Source organism: Phaenicophaeus curvirostris, chromosome 3 (genome assembly GCF_032191515.1).
Source record: "Phaenicophaeus curvirostris isolate KB17595 chromosome 3, BPBGC_Pcur_1.0, whole genome shotgun sequence".
Lineage (NCBI taxonomy): Eukaryota > Metazoa > Chordata > Aves > Cuculiformes > Cuculidae > Phaenicophaeus > Phaenicophaeus curvirostris.
Window position 1 is genome coordinate 17,161,155 of NC_091394.1, and position 16,749 is coordinate 17,177,903.

Sequence of the window (16,749 nt, forward strand, 5' to 3'; positions counted from 1 at the left end):
GAGGCCAGTCACCGATCAAAGCCCACGTGTGCTTTAGCAGGATGCTTCCCCCACGCTACTGGGACTTCCAAGAACTGGATTCTTCACCTCTCCTTCGCTGTAGGTTATTAGAGATAGAGTAGGCATCAGGTAGGAGTGAGCAGAAGCTGTAGTGTCAGTGGTTTGCCTTAGACTTGTTGAGAAGTCAAAGATTGTAGAGAATTTCTGTTTAGTAACAACAGCATTTAGGACCTTTAATGTTAGCCGCAATATTTATTGAGAGAGGTTGTAGCTTATGAATTAATAAAGAAGCCTTTAAAAAATCCCATTATCCTTGTTGCAATTTGTACTCAAATTTGGGGAGGGGGTGGGAGTGTGGAAGTGGGAGAATCATAGAATCATAGAACCACAGAATCATAGAATACTTTGGGTTAAAGGGACCTTAGAGATCATCTAGTTCCAACTCCCCTGCCATGGGCAGGGACACCTCCCGCAAGATCAGGCTGCCCAGGGCCCTGTCCAACCTGGCCTTGAGCACCTGCAGGGATGATGCAGCCACAACTTCCCTGGAAAAGTTCTGCATTTCTTCCCGAGTAAAGCACGAGGCAAGCTGAGAATTGAATATCTTCAGGTCACGCAAGGGGCAGAGCAGGGCCTTGGGCTGTTGCTTTGTCCAGGTGCCACCGCCTGAAGTCCCCTGGGATGCCACCACATTGGTGGGGATAGTGTCCGGTGGGCACAGGGCTACAGGCTCTGGAGTGTGGTGTGGATGTATTTGTCTGTACTGATAAGGCCTCTCTTTATTTGCTGTTCTCATTATATTTCCCTCTGTTGGGGCCTCCATACGGTGCCAAAGGGCTGCAGAGATTTGTGTGTGATTTCACCTTTTAATGGGATGTTATTTACAATTAAAAAGAATAAATAAGAACAAGACTTTTGCCTCCTTGTTCTCCTCCAGCCCCTCCTGACCCTGTCAGACCCTCTCTCCTGGAGGTGGGGGGACATCTCACCAGCCCAGCCCTGCCTGTACACCCGGCCCGGATACACAGATGCCCTCACCCCGCTCCGCAGCAGCACAGTGATTCCTCATGGGAAAACTGATGCACAAACAGCCAGCTGCGTGACAACGGCTACACGCTCTCTGTGGCACAAGGGTGGCTCTGTCCCGAGGCCTGGGAGCTGCTCCCAGCCCCTGGAGCATCCTTCCCTGTCCCTGCGCGGAGCTCCTGGGGGTGACATGGTGTAAGCACTCAACACTGTCCTTCTGCTCATGACATGTTCCTACCTGCGTATTCACAGAATCACTAGGTATGGAAAGACCTCCAGGCTCATCTAGTCCAATCATTCCTATCAACCACTAAACCGTGCCCCTCAGCACCTCATCCACCTGCCATTTACATGACTCAATCCCCTCACTGGGCAGCCTCTGCCAGTGCCCAATGACCCTTTCTGTGAAAGATTAGTTGTAGAGAGCAACAAGGTCTCCCCTCAGCCTCCTCTTCTCTATCCCTCCACATGCCCTGTGAAACACAAGTGGCTTTGGAGACCTGGTGGGCACAGGAGTGTGAGCAGAGCTGCACAAAAGCTGCAGAAACAACCAAATCCTTGCAAAATCAACTAAGCTGAGAAGCAGTCGGGCTCTGCCAGGGCCGTGCAGAAAATCGGCACACGCTCAGCTGCTGGGGCAGGCGCGGTGGGGGCAGTGGGTCAAGAGGCAGCAGGTTTGGGAAGCTCCGAGGTGTTTTAACACAGGGTGCGCAGCACAAAGTGCGATCAGCATAAAAGCCCAAACTCTCCAATACTCTGTGAAATCAAGTTTTACTCATTACAACAATAAATGTAATAAATGATTCGTAGGGATTAACAGCGTTAACAGTAACAGCTTTCCAGGCAACTGTCACGGTCCACTCGTGGACGCGTGATGGTTCGTTTCATTTATGGTTTCAGAGCGCAAATAATTCAAAGAGTCAAGGGAGTCAAACTTCAATCTAACCTGGTACTTTATTAATTATGCCCGTAAAGCAACCTACGATAGAAAGAGACAGAGAACAAGGAAAGAGATGGGGAGAAGAGGGAAGGAAAAGGGGTTCATGGCTACCACCACGGGTCCCCAGATGTCCGGCGTCTCTGGGAGACAAGGTTCAGAAGGCGTTCTGCTGTTTTGGTCTTTGATGGAGGTGATCCCAGAGTGGGGGGATCTTCTTCTGTCTCGGTCTTCTGTTCCCCCCTAATTCAGCTGCTCCAGAGCTGTCTTTTATGCCAGTCAATACACCTGTGACCCACCTATGCCTGTGGAGATGTGCCAATCTCCACCTAGCAGGCCACACGTGCCAAGAAAGGAGTGTCTGCAGGTCTCCTCCCCTTGCGCATGCGCTCCTCCTGGCGCCAGTGGTCAACCTGGGGTCTCCCAATGAAGGCCAGTAGTCATCATCACCTTGCACGCATGCTGTGTTGGTTATGGGTCTGTGCTAAGTCCCGTCATTAATCTTCCTGTCTTTTCCTCCTTGCTTCATGGATCTTTCACAGTGGTAGGGAGCAAGGAGGTTTGAAGACAGGTACAAAACTTTGTTGAGATAAGGAAGAAAGGTACAGGTAGTTAGGTACAAAGTATTCACTCTGTGCCAGCTCTGGCCGTTTTCCTGATGAGAAATGAGAAAATGTTGAGACAGAAAATGTTGAGACAGAAATCGAACCTTTGACCAACTCTTACAGCAACGTGCCCAATCATTGCTACAAGAGACCAACCAGGTTCCAGCTTTCATCCAATGGAGGCATTTTCTTGAGGAGAGCTTCACTCCTGCCCGGCCATCCAGGGCCAGCAGCACCGCGCCCACCGCTTCCGTGGTGACGTTGGCTGCTCCCCTAGAGCTCTCAGAATATGGATGTTCTGAGTTGCCAGAGATGAGATGGAGAGCTGGGGATCTTTCTCCAAAACCTGGAGGGCTGCGACAAAGGAAAGAGAAGGGAGCTGAACCCCACCTCTTTGCAGAGACCCTCAGGCATCTCCGCCAGACCTTGCCAGCCCCACCCTTCCCTTTCCCTGGCCGGGAGGAGCAGGTGGGACAAATACCTCGGCTGGCAGCTGCTGCTCAGGAAGGCCCCCAATGCCCCCGAGATGTTCCTCTGCCCTCGAACCCTGAAGCAGGGCAAGGCACAGCAGCTCGCTGCCCAGGCTCTGTCCCCTGCCCCAGCAGCCCCGGCACGCACAGCACTGCCCCTACTCACCCTGGCAGATCTCAGGCAGCTTCTCCTCCCGTTGGTGCCTCAGGTGGCGCGCGGCAAGCCGTAGGCACAGAGCTCTGTCAGCCGCCTGCTCCCCAGCGTGCTCCCAGCAGCACAGCTCCCGGCTCTGCCGGTCTGGCTGCAGCCCCTGCTCCCCCTCAGCAGGGAGACCCCAGGGAAGGGCAGTGCCGGGCTGGGGTGAGGGACTGAGCGAGGCTGCAGCCAAGCCCAGCGTCGTGGGCAGGGGTGGGAGAGGGAGGCACCGAGCCCTGGCTGCCCAGGCCCGTCACAGGGCACCCAGGGCTCTGGCAGCCCCAGGGCTCCTCTTGCTGCCAGCGCAGCGGTGGGGACTGGGGCCAGGCTGCAACAGAGGGACCCCGGGGGCTGTGGCTCACCGACAAACCGCACGGCCGCCTCTCGCAAGGTGTCCTGAGCATCCTGCAATTATGCCAGGCTCTCGTGCAGGTATTCTGCAGCTCTGCCTTTGGCCTTCACCAGCTGGAGAGAGTAGAGGGGCACAGAGTGTCACGCAGCCTCCCCAGGCAGCTGGACCAGCATCCCCTTTACCCCTGCCACCTCAGGCCATTCCCATCTCCCAGACAGGAGCCCTGTGGCGCTAAGGCACAGAGACAGCTGCAGGCATAGGGGTCTGGAGGTCCTGTGACCCTTCTGTCCCGCTGCCAGGGCCCAGACGGCCTAGGGTCTCCTTCCACACCATGAGAGTGGGGAGGGAAAAGGGGCTTGGAGAAGCAGCCCCGGGGGCTCTGGGCCCAGGGGAAGGGAAGGAGGCTCCAGGCTGTGGGCTCTGGGCTCTAGGCTGGGGCAGAGCAGGAACGGCTGTCCCCTTGTCCAGACTGGGCTCTAGGGCTTGGGGCTTGTCCTCACCAAGTACTCCCCAACTCAGAATATCTGCTGCGTCTGGGTCAGGCGAGTGAGATTTCTCAACTTCAGCAGCTTTGCAGCAACGAGGAGGGCTTCCTGAGCTGCCTGTGGAGGACAGGGGTTGGGGTTCCAGGGACTCAAAGCCCTGGCCTCCAGCACGTGCACGGACAGCCAGAAAGTCTCTAGGGACTCTCGTGGTCAGGTGTTGGTGGCCATGGACTGCTGCTGAGCCCTGCTGGACCACCTATTGCAGGCGTGGGAGATGTCCGTGCCAGCTTCTCCTTCCTTCCTTTTGATCCTCTCTCTGGGTGCGCTGGAGGAGAGGTGAATGGGGGAAGGAGGGAGAAACAGGAGCCCATCTTCCTCGCCTCTGTGGCAGGAGGCCACAGGAAGGCAGTGGTGGGATCCATGCAGGGAAGCAGGGTCTGCCCCGTCCTCAGTGACTCCAGCTCTTGGACCCTGAGACCACACAGACTCCTCGTGTCGGACTGCCAGCAGCCCTTTTCCCTCCCTGGTGCCCAGGCCACACTTGTGGCATCAGCTCAGCCTTCCCCGCATCCCTGCTCAGGTTCGTAATCTGTACCTTGGCCACGCTCTTGGTCTGGTCACTCATGCGAAAGAACAGTGGGATCAGGCTTCTCCACACATGCTCCTTTGTCTGCTGCTTGTTGTTCCCCACCACCATCTGCATCGCATCTTTGAAGAGGCAGATGGAGAGCTCTCGCAGCTGGCTGCACTCCTGGAAGGGAGGAGGACAGGAGACTTGGAGCGAGAGCCGCTCCCAGAGCAGGGTCGAGGGCAGGGCTGCTGTGAGAGAAGATGCTTTGGAGCCAGACTCCACAGCCAGGAGGGAAAACCCCGGCCCAAATAGCCCTGCGGGACTGGGCTGATGGGCAGTTGTCCTTGCAGAGGGCCGAGCGGTGGGGCTGAGGCTCCCACAGCAGCCTTACATCATCAAAGACCGGCCGGAGCTTCTCCAGCAGCTGCAGAGCCACGGGGCTGGCCTCCTTCCTCCCCAGATGACGCAGCACGTTCTGGACAACCAGCAGAGCCTTCATCTTGTCCTCGGAGCCGGCATTCTCCTGGGTGCCCATGACGTCCGGCAGCAGATCTAGCATTTTCCTTGCCTGTATCAAGCACAGAATTCCCTTTCGCAAAATGGGGAAAGAGCACCCTAGCACAAATTCTCTGGCCACTGAGCACCAGCCTCCGCGTTACCCACAGCCCCAGCCCCAGGCTGCCAACGTGGCTGCAGCCTGTCCGTGCCCCGCTCACCGTCTCAGGTCTCTGCGACAGTGTCACCAGGCTTCTGAGCTCCAGTGAGAGCAGACCCGGGCTTGTACGCTGCAGGAACCTCTGGGTTTGGTCCTGGCCAGCAATCTCCTCTGCGTTCCCGTAACCTGAGGCCAGCAGCTGGAAGAAAGAGAGCAGTGGGAGACTGGCAGGAGTTGCAGGGTTCCCCACACCGTGAGGCTCCCTGAGGGCAAGGGCTCCGGGGCCCACGCAGCGTGGGGTGGCCCTGGCACAGTTGGCGCAAAGGAACCCAGTGCTGGGCCGGTCCCTGCCGGCCCCAAGGGGCCGTGGCCGTATGTCCTGGAGGAGGTGACCATCTGGGGGCAGGTGGGAGGGGAGATGGCCGGGCCCCTTTTCCCACAGAGGCAGATGCAGCCCAGAGAGTGAGCAAGGACTGCTCTGGCCACTCACAGACAAACGAAGGAAGCAGGCGACCTCCTCTGCGTTGGAGCTGAAGACGCCGTGCAGCCACTTGCCCTGGAGCTGTCGGAGCAGCTCGCTCAAGGCCTTCTCCACTGTGTGGGGCTGGGAAAGCAGCACATCCCAGATGGCCAGAGCAGCCCTGCAGGACCAGAGTGCTCTGTCAGCAGAGCTGCCTCGACACCGCGCGGTTCCTGGGACAGCCCGCAGGATCCAGGCAGTCCTGCAGCCCCGGCCCCTTCCAGACCTTTGCTTGGGGGCCGGGTCCCTGCCTGGGCGAGCAGGAGGGGTCTGGGATAGCGTTCCTGTTGCTGCTGGGCATGGAAGAAGCTCACAGGGACTGTTGGGGTCAGTACCTGTCACACGACGGAGACAACCCCAACAGGATCGTGACCACTTCCCTGGGACACCAGTCGGTCACCAGCAGAAGCAGCGAGTCCAGGCTGTGCCGGGCTGATGCCGTGCAGATGCACTCCCTGTTCTCATAGATGCACCTCACGATGTCCGGAACCTGGAGGGCACACAGGGGAGGTCGGGGCTGCTGCTGGAGTGCAGCCATTTCCCAAGAAACCACTGCCCTTCCCATCCGACTGTGCTGTCAGGTGCCTGAGGCACCTGGGTCAGGGAGAGAGGGATACGGGGACACACAAAGCCTGGAAGCGCTCAAGGGAAGGGCACAGCAAGGCAGCTACATGCCACTTACCTGCGCTAGCCATGAGGCGGGCTCTCCCATGGCCACATCCAGGATGCTGCTCGCCGCCTCCTTGGCATCCAGGCTTGAGTCTCTCAGGGCCTTAATGGCCATGAGGACGAGCTCTGTCTTCTCAGAAGGCTCGAGGTATTTTCCAAATGCCTGCGGGCGGAAGGAAGGCAGGGAAGACACGTCTCACCGAGTGCCCGGATGGTGCTACTCCGCTGAGCTGGGGGAGCAGCTCTGGGCACAGATGTCCTGGCAGCAGTGCCCGCAGGAAAGCTGGCAGCAGGGGCTGCAGTCGGTGCACAATGGAGCACGGGGACAGAGAGCCCTCAGCATGGGGGAGGAAGGGTGGAGGCTGTGGGCACAGTGCTGGGCCCGCGGAGAACCGGGGCTTGCTGGACACCAGGAGATCTGAAGCTGCTGCTGGGTCCCTGCTCGCGGACAGCAGCAACCCCCTCACTGAGGCCATGCCACCGCACTCATTCTGGATCCCTTTGCTCACACGAGTCTCCTGCTGATGTGCTCATTACCATGGCAATGCGGCTTGCGCTTGGTGAAGTCAGCCAGGTGTCCTCAGCTTCCTGCTCCCTTTGTTTCTCTGGATGTTCTCGATCATCCTGTGGACGTGCCGTGCCTAAACACGAGGGGATCACGGAAGAGTGGATAAATGAGAGGCAGGGGACGTCTGGAAGCTGGCTTGCTGCCGCATTGCTGTGTTCAGGTAGTTCTTGGGCTCCTCTTTCACCAGCATCTGCAGAGCACAACCACAACGGTTCCTGGCAGCCGCCAGCAGACCCAGCACCAGGCGGTGGAGCAGGAGGAGACCCTCTGCCTCTGCCCCCAGAGAACCCTCCACCACCCCCAGTGCCAGGCTCTCTGCTTGCAGGGCTTCACAGCGGCACCCGAGTCCCCTCGTAGCAGCTCAGTGTCCACGCACGCTTGTCCCTGCCCTCCTCACAGTGTGCCGGTGCCCGGAACATTGACCCCATCCCCAGACCCGCTGCCTGTCCGCTCACCTCGATATTCTCTGCCGGCTCCAATTTGCGGCAGTAGGCGTTCAGGTCCTGGGGCAAGTCCTGGCACTGGGCAGGTTTGCACAGGGTGCAGAGGGACTGTGGAGAATGCATCGTCTGGGCCTCCTCCTGGCAACCAGGGACAGAGAGGCAAACGGGGAGCGTGAGAAGGTTGGCACACGGCCAGCAGGACTGGGGTGCTGGGGCTGCAGTGCTGCCCAGGAGAGCCAGGGGAGACGCTCTGTCCGGCCAGCAGCCCCGGCAGCAGAGCCGGCGGCCCCGTCGGGAGACACGGGCACAGCTCCCATGCAAAGGGATGCGAGTACCTTCACTGAGAAGGTTAGAGACCCGAGGATGAGCTGCACGGGTTCTTCTTGCCCTCTGTCCTGAGTCACCAAGCTGGACGCAGCAGAGGAGTCACCTAGCAAAGGAGGAAAGTAGGGAGGGCTGTAGAGAGGGGCTGCAGGTAAACGTGAGGAGAAGAAGGAGCTCTGCCCTCTGTCCAGACCTGTCCCTGCTCCCCTGGCCCAGTTTTCCCGTGGGTGTCTCATCTGGAGGGTGCCTGGCAGATGGGTTGCAATGCTGGAGCACAGCGTGGAAAGCCACCTCCCGCCCTGGGGGAGGCTGTGCTGGGTTCGGCAGGGCACGAAAGGTAAAGGTAAAGCTGCTCCTGGCTCTTTACGATGCACAGCCAACCAGCTGCTCTGGTACGCTGGGGAAATCCTTCAGCGATGAATGTCAGAAGGCTCAGATTTCTGCCAAAGCTTCCTGGCAGCTCGGCACAGCCTTTTCTGCAAACAACTCCTTGGCTTCCACTGAACTGAACGCTGGGATGGGATGTGCCCAAAGGGACATTAGGAGGATAGCAATCCAAGGCCCCCAGGAAATGAGCCCTCTGCAGAAGTCCCTGTCCCATCACCAGCTCCAGCACCACCCAGCTCCTCTTTCCTAAATCTGGTGCCGATAACATGGTCACAAAACCACACTGTGATGTGGAAATGAGGAGCTGAGCATGAGTGAGTGTCAGGTGGCTGCAAGGGCAGCAGAACAGCCCCCTTCGATGTTGCGGGAAGGAGACTGATCACATCTACATTCCACCAAGGCCAGCAGCATCCCAGTGATGCTCCTCTGATAAGGTTTCTCCTTCCCATTTCCAGGGGCATTTGCTGAAATGCCCTCGCGTGCCCCTTCAAGCTTGACTAAAATTGAAGACCCACAGCTCCAGGAAAGAGGAAGATTGTGAAGTGGAAGAAGTCTCTGGTCAGGTGAGGCAGGAGATTTGGGGCTGGTGTCTGCATAGGGTCACTTGTGGACCAGACAAGAGCCCGTTCCCAGCCCCAAACACGCACTGCTCATCACTGTCCATCAGCTGTGGGTCTTCAGTTTTAGTCAAGTTTTGACTAGTCGAAAATAACAGCCTGGGTTGTTCACTATTGGATCCACAGTTTTTCAATGTTATGGATATTTAAACAATATATGATACCAGGCACATACAACACTTAAAATATGTACATGCATTATCTAATAAGGCTTACATCAATTGTCTAACAAGCATTTCAAGTCCGGTAAAATATTGTTCTCCATTGCTTTGTGAGTATCGTACTTTGCAGTTTAACAGCAGTCATGATTTTTGTAGTTTCCACGTCCAAAGAGTCACGGACTGGTCAGTTGACCCAAAGCCTCCGTCTCCCTATATGCTACTTTCTGCATGGGGTTCAATTGCTGGCAAACAAACCATCTGAGTAATTCTTGTGCCCTTTGGTATAAAGCGAGGAGGCACACGCAATCCAAGCCATCGTTTGTATTGCTCTCGTAAAGTCGGCATCAGTCAATTCCGGTAAAACCAACAAACTTTGTGACAGGTGATCCTGCAATTAACTGTGCACTAAGCCTGGGTTTGCATTCTCTAAGGCTAATTGTTTAAGCATAAACTTCTCGAGTGGCGATATTGCCCGCCTGCCTATTTAAGGCCTCTTGTAATTTGTCTAGAAATATCATGTAATAAATGCCATTTTGCCAGATTGCTTTTTGATCACAAATACAGGTGTGTTCCAAGGACTGTTAGTTGGGACTATATGCCCTTGATCTGTTTGCTCCTCCACGAACTTCTGCAACGCACCCAATTTTTCACTCCTTCATGTTTCCAATGCCTTTTCCCATTGCACTTAACACATCTCCCCCCCACAAGATTAGGGGAACGCCCTTGCCCACTGTTGTTCCTGCGTTTCCTCCCTCTGTTAGGCTGCCCCCCAAAAGAAGTCATGTTTGTTAACCCCCCGTGGGAGTCCTTTTCTTTAGGGAGGCAGAGGGCAAAGGATAAGGCACTCATTGAGGGAGAGGGCATTGAGCCTCTTGGTCCCCAGGCTTTCCAGCACTGAGAAGACGGCAGACCCTCATGGGTCCTGCATGGATCCCACCACTGTCTTCCTCCTCCCCCTGTACCTCCTGCCACAGAAGACAGGAAGGTGGCGTCCTCTCCCTCCCTCCCTCCTCTCCCCATTCACCTCTCCTCCGGAGCATCCCAGGGGAAGGATCCCAGCATACCCATCCCAAGAAAGGACAGAGACGCAGGCACAGACGTCCAGTAGGGCTGAGCAGCAGACCACGGCCACAAAGACCTGACCAGGAGAGTCCCCAGAGGTTTTCCAGCTGTCCCTGCTGGTGTTGCAGACCAGGGCCTCGAGTCCCTGTCCCCCCGATCCCTGTCCCACTCTGCAGGCAACACCAGCCTCATCACAAGGAATTTCTTCCTCATGTCTACTCTAAGTCCTCCCCTTTCAAACCTGAACTCACTCCCACTCGCCCTGTCACCATGTGCCATCCCCAGCTTTATTGTAGCCCCTTCAGGTGCCACAAGGCCACTACGAGGTCTCCCGAGAGCCTTCTCTTCTCCAGGCTGAACAACCCAAACTCTCTCAGCCTGTCCTCGTAGCAGAGGTGCCTCAGCCCCAGTCCGTGCTCCAGCTACAGCCACGGCAGGAGGAGCTGCGTGACAGGAGCTGCTCACATCAGCCGCGTTTGCACCTGGCAGGAGACACGGCTGTGCCCCATCCCCACGCCAGTGCTGAGCCCAGCACCAAGGGCCTTCCTCAGCCTTGCCTTCCTGGGTGGTGAGATGTCCTGTCCTGACACCCAGGACATCCTCCTGTGGCCAGAAGGAAGGACGGAGCCCATCACTTGTCCCACAGGGGCTGCACGTGTTTTTCTCGCCTCGCTATTCCCTGCTGTCGGCACAATAAATCTGGACAAGTCTGGTGTCCCACAGGCTCCCAGATCCCATCTGAGGGTGCAGGGGAAGGCTCCTTCAACTCTCACTAAGTGCTGGCACAGCCCTTGCGCTGGCAGACCCCTCAGGGTAGGACACCCACCCCCTGCCCCACGACGCTTCCCCACAGCTGGGACAGACCCCCACCATAACCCCACTAAAACCCCACCCTTTTCAGCAGCAACCACAAGCCATCAGAGATGTCCAACAAGGCTGGGGACATCGAGGACAGTGCCTCTGCTCCCAGCCCCCATCAGCCCCGCCTGCACCCTGCCTCAGCCTCCTCCCTCTCAGGGCAGATGTTCCTGACCGGCACCTCCGGCATCTCCTGCCGGGTAGAGCCAACACCACCAAGAAGCAGGAGGCCTCCCTGCAGGATAACATCCCACTGAAGAAAAAAAAGACAAAGCCGGTGCGCCGGCTGGCCAAACACTAGAGGAGCCTCTGAGAGGTGAATCTGGACAAGGACGGAGCGGCGGTGGGCAGTGCTGGGACACAGAGAGATCCAAAGGCCGGTGCCTCCACTCACCCTCTCCAGCCCCAGCCCTCTCCCAGATCCCTGTTCCTTGTTTAATTCAGTAACAGGATTGTGTGTTCACTTGCCAGCACCTCTCTGCTTGCAGAACTATTTGCATTGGGAGAGGGGGATGAGGGTGTTAACGCAGCCCCTGCCCAGCCCATGGTGACTGAGCTGGGCTTGGGACTGACACTGAGAGGTTGGGGAGACGGGGCATCACTCCAGGTGCTGAATACCCCTGGGAGCCCAGTTTTTACCACAGATTGCCTTTTTTTTTTTGTGTGTGTGTGTGTGAGTGTGTGTGTGTTCTAAGTCCTCCTCTTGCAAAGCTCGTGTCCTGCAAAGACAGCTGTGCCAAGGTCCTGACCTTGCCTCCCAAACGGACCAGAGAGTGGAGAAACTCCAGAAGCTGTGGAGTTGGACAGCCAGGGGCCTCCCAAAAGGTTCTCCTGGAGCTCTGCAGAGAAGCAGCAGCTGTCCCACCAGCGTGCGCAGCCTAAGGGCTCCCTTCCACACGCATGTTCCTTGGCTTTCCCCAAGCTTGCTGCCCCCTGCTAGCAGAGGAGATTCCAGGGAAACAAGGGCTGTCTTTGCTCAGCACTCGGAGCTGCTTCTCTCCACTCAGCTGAGGCACAAAGGCTGCAGCCCTCCTCCATCATGCAAACCTTGTGTGCCTGTCCCACAGGTCCCCCAGACATCGTGTGCAGGGAATTCCTTGGGAAGGACCAAAGGCTGGGGAAAGGAATGGATCTAGGTGGATGGGGGTGGGAAGCAGGGTGGAAAAGAGGAGCACGGAAATCATACGGTCACCAGTTCATGCAAGTTGGGAAGGACGGGGTGGGTAGTCCTTTAGACCTCAAGCTCCAGCAGTGCCAGTGAGGATGTCAGGCCAAGATGCTGGGGGGGTTCATCCAGTGGGGTCTAAAAAGCCTCAAAGGATTGAGGCCTGACATCGCACAGCTTCACATCTTCGCGTTGTCCACTCTAGGAATGATGGTGGCCGTAGCGAAGTGTCTCTCTCCCAGCCACCTTCTCTTTAAATCACTATGAAGAGCTTCCACATAGCAGAAAACGGCAGTTGGCTGCAGTTGTGAGACACGGTGACATCAGGAAAGCAGCTCAATCAGCAGCTGGCGTGAAGAAATCCTTGTGGAAGAAGAGGAGGAGAGCATGGCAGAGGGAGAGGTGTCTCAGCCGGCTTCGTTGTGGGGAATGCAGACCTTGAAAGACAACATATCAGACAATAAAAGCTGATCTCCTATGGCAACTGTTATTTTCAAGTTGGGGGATGTCACTCGGACGGGTTCAGGGGCGGCAGCGGTGTCAGAAAGCCGCGGGGAGCGTTGGACTCTCTGGGGAGGGAGATGGGACGAGCCCATGGGATAGCAGTGCTGAGGGCTGAGCCGTGTGGCTGGAGCGAAGCCGGCTGTCAGGAGCAGTGAGTTTGCACAGAGGATGGTTATTGTTATCACTCTTTTTCTTCTTTGAATTCCCCCGTGCCCCCATCCAGACCACGGCAGCGAGTGCTTCTGGGATCTCCCTTAGTGTGGGCACAGGAGCTGGCAGGGGCCGGGTGGTGACACTGGGCACCAAGCTTCGGAACAAGGTGTGGCTGCCCTGAAGCTTCTTTTGGGGAGAAAAGCCTGTTCTGTGGGAGCGGGGCAGGTGGTTCTGCTGGCCCCGCCCCCCGCTGACTGTTGGGCGCAGCATCATTCGAAAGGAGGAACCTCCAGCCCCAGCCGCCCCGCGCAGCCCGTGCAGAGCTCCTCGTCCCCGGCCGGCCTCGGCGGGCTCGCTCCTTGCCCAAAGACACGGGATCGCAGGTTCGTAGCAAAGCAGGGAAGGCAGACACTGCATCCCCAGCCTGGGAGTAACGGAGGGCTGAACGGGCAGCTGGCTCTGCGTGAGGGTGTGCCTGGGGTGGGTCTGCGCGGTCCCCCACCGCGTTGTGTTGGGGTGCCAGGAGCAGGGAGGAGCAGGAATAACGTGGAAGAGAGGGAAGCTGAAGACGTTTTGTCCAGGTCTTTCATCTTGACATTTTGTCCTGCTTAGCAACGTGTGGGAGAAACGTCCACTCTGTTTGGGACGGCAGGGCTGGATGTTGGTTACGTAAGGGGTGGTTTTAGTCGTTGTTGTTTTATTGATTACTTTCTGAGTCCAAGACTTGCTGGGCCCACGAGGGTTGGGTGATACTGGGATGTAGGGGTTTGAGTGAATTTTCGCAAGCTTCCGGGCTGGTAGATCACCCAGGGGAGGTGTCACGGCTCTGGTGCGCAGCAGCCCGGGGATGGATCTCACTCAGCGGCACTGGGAGCACCCAGTCCCAGCCTTGCTCACAGGCCAGAGAGCAGCTGCTCCTCAGAGAGCCTCATCCCTTCCCTGTTGTCATTGCAGGATCTGCTCCATCCCCTCCCTCCGCTTCAGACGCACCCCGTGAATGCCAGAGCTGCCGATGAGGCATGGCTGAGGGGTGGCTGAGCCACGAGGAGACAGGGAAGGACAGAGGGCAGGAGGGCAGCAGGAGAGACTCGGACGATGTGGACGACAGCCTGCCCAACCTGACGTGGCTGCTGGACTTCTCCATCATCAGCGCTAGCATGGGCAACTCCTCCTGCTGCCCCAGCAGCCCGGACCCCCACAGCTGTCAGGGCATCCCCAGCTTTGCTGCACCGTGCTCACCCCTGGGCACTGACCAACTGTGCATGGAAATGCCCCAAACTCCACGCATGCCCATCTCCTCCTCCAGCTGGATGACGGAGCACCACGTTGTGTCCACGCACCCTCAGCTGACGGCGGGTATTGACTACCAGACCAACCCCTACATCAAACCACCCTATTCTTATGCCACCCTCATCTGCATGGCGATGGAAGCCAGCAAGGAGCCCCACGTCACCCTCTCTGACATCTACAAGTGGATTACCGACAACTTCTGCTACTTCCGTCAAGCTGATCCCGTGTGGCAGGTAGGACATTTGAGAACTCTTGCCCTGCCCCATCTCCCCTTATGGCTGGGAAGGGCCTTTCACAGCTTCCATCGTGTAAGAGAGAGCTCAGGGTCATTTTTGGAGTGGAAAGGTCCCCATTGCGCTGTTGGTCCCTGCATCTCCTCTTGACTCTGGAGTGAAGGTGTCTCTGTCTCCCACTTCAGCTTCCTGTAGCTTGCTGCCCTGCTCCATCTCAGAGGACACTCTCCAGCACGGGTGGCTTTCTAGAATGTGGTGGGGCAGGAGGCACCTGGGTTGCTCCTCCCTCTGCTCTAGTTATTCCCAGCCCAAATCCAGAGCGTGCCAGCTATCCTGCACCACTGCTCCCCCAGGCAGGGCTGAGCTAAACCTTTCTTAGCCCCCCGCCCAGGAACTGTCCACCACCTCCCTGGGCAAGTGGGTGTCTGGAGGCTATTGAAGCCCACCAGAGAGAAAGGTAGGGAAGCCCTTGGTCCCTCTCCAGGGCCACAGGTGTTCCCCAGACTCCCCGTGCTGGGAAACTTACGGGAGGGACTCTATGGGAGAAGCTGAGTACCAGAATCTTGACTTTCTCTTGCAAACTCATGGCTGGATATTCACCACACTTTTAATTCAAAGTGTTCATTGACAGAAGGAAGAGATGCAGGAGGTACACAAGGTTCTTGATGGGAGGAAGGATTAATATATTAACCCACCAGGAAATATGGCTGGAAAAGCAGAAAATCCTCTTTTTCTTTCTTTCTCTTCCCCATAGTCTTCCCCCCACCTCCTTTAAGCAGTGGCTGATGAGGATGCAGTGCTGTCTGATGGTGCTGTCCACCATGGTGATGCCACATGTTGCCGCTGGTAATGGGGCCACATGGATGTAAAGACCCTCCTCTTCCTCCTGGCTGCAAAGATGCTTCTCCACCAGCCTCCCCACGCAGATAGTTGCGGCACCAGCCGATGATTGTTCCACCTTGTTTTTTTTTCTCTTTTTTCGCAGAACTCCATCCGGCACAACCTCTCCTCAAACAAGCGCTTCATCAAGGTGCCTCGAGAGAAGGACAAGCCAGGGAGAGGTGGCTTTTGGAAGCTTGACCCGCAATACATTGAGCAGCTCAAGAGCGGTGCCTTCAAAAAGCAGAGGATGCGCCCAGTGCAGATCCACCCAGCCTCCACTGCGAAAGCCCAGCAAGAAGCACAGCGTGGTGCCTCCCTGGCTGCTTCAGCTTGTGCCTCCAATAAAGTCCTCTCTGTCAACCTGGAGTCACAGCTGCTGCTGAAAGAGTTTGAAGAATGTCTTGGCAACCAGAACTGGAATCCAGTGGATGGCAAAAGAGGGCTCAAGCGCAAGCAGCCCTTGCCCAAGCAAACAGCCAAAGCGTGTCGGCTTTCCAATTCCGCCTTGCTGAGCCAGGAGGAGCAGACCCAGCTGGGATCCCTGAAAGGGGACTCTGACCCCAGCCTGAACAGAGAGGTCTCCACTTTTGGGGATCTGGAGCTCTTATCTCCAGTCAGCCTCAAAACGCTCAACCTGGAGTTGATGGCACAAGGGCACCACTTTGAATGTCCCCAGGGGCCGGAGCAGGTCCTCACTGAGTCCTCCCAGAACAGCCTGAGCCTGGACGAAAGCTTCGTGGCCACTTCTTTCCTGCAGCATCTCTGTGATGAAGGGACAAGCGATCTCTCAAATTCTGCCAATGCGGAGCAGTTGTTTGAAGTCAACGACGCCTCTGTAATAGCGGATGTCAGCAACTGGATCACTCTGGATTCCCTCTTGTAAGAGGCCAGTCACCGATCAAAGCCCACGTGTGCTTTAGCAGGATGCTCCTCCCACGCTACTGGGACTTCCAAGAACTGGATTCTTCACCTCTCCTTCGCTGTAGGTTATTAGAGATAGAGTAGGCATCAGGTAGGAGTGAGCAGAAGCTGTAGTGTCAGTGGTTTGCCTTAGACTTGTTGAGAAGTCAAAGATTGTAGAGAATTTCTGTTTAGTAACAACAGCATTTAGGACCTTTAATGTTAGCCGCAATATTTATTGAGAGAGGTTGTAGCTTATGAATTAATAAAGAAGCCTTTAAAAAATCCCATTATCCTTGTTGCAATTTGTACTCAAATTTGGGGAGAGGGTGGGAGTGTGGAGGTGGGAGAATCATAGAATCATAGAACCACAGAATCGTAGAATACTTTGGGTTAAAGGGACCTTAGAGATCATCTAGTTCCAACTCCCCTGCCATGGGCAGGGACACCTCCCACAAGATCAGGCTGCCCAGGGCCCTGTCCAACCTGGCCTTGAGCACCTGCAGGGATGATGCAGCCACAACTTCCCTGGAAAAGTTCTGCATTCCTTCCCCAGTAAAGCACGAGGCAAGCTGAGAATTGAATATCTTCAGGTCACGCAAGGGGCAGAGCAGGGCCTTGGGCTGTTGCTTTGTCCAGGTGCCACCGCCTGAAGTCCCCTGGGATGCCACCACATTGGTGGGGATAGTGTCCGGTGGGCACAGGGCTACAGGCTC

At 56.6% G+C, this 16,749-nt stretch overlaps 1 protein-coding gene across 1 annotated transcript; it reads left to right on the forward strand.

Annotated features, from left to right (window-relative positions):
• The first annotated feature begins 13,747 nt into the window (after nt 1–13,747).
• Nucleotides 13,748–16,016, forward strand: LOC138718550 (forkhead box protein J1-like). The gene is made up of 2 exons (XM_069853055.1): nt 13,748–14,251; nt 15,237–16,016. The coding sequence occupies exons 1-2, from the start codon at nt 13,748–13,750 to the stop codon at nt 16,014–16,016; spliced, it is 1,284 nt and encodes a 427-aa protein (XP_069709156.1).
• Nucleotides 16,017–16,749: the final 733 nt, after the last annotated feature.

Bases quoted from the DNA above. Each gene is read 5' to 3' on its own strand.
- LOC138718550 (XM_069853055.1), top strand. From the start codon at position 13,748: ATGGCTGAGGGGTGGCTGAGCCACGAGGAGACAGGGAAGGACAGAGGG. The intron at 14,252-15,236 runs GTAGGACATTTG...CTTTTTTCGCAG, and splicing joins AAGCTGATCCCGTGTGGCAG to AACTCCATCCGGCACAACCT.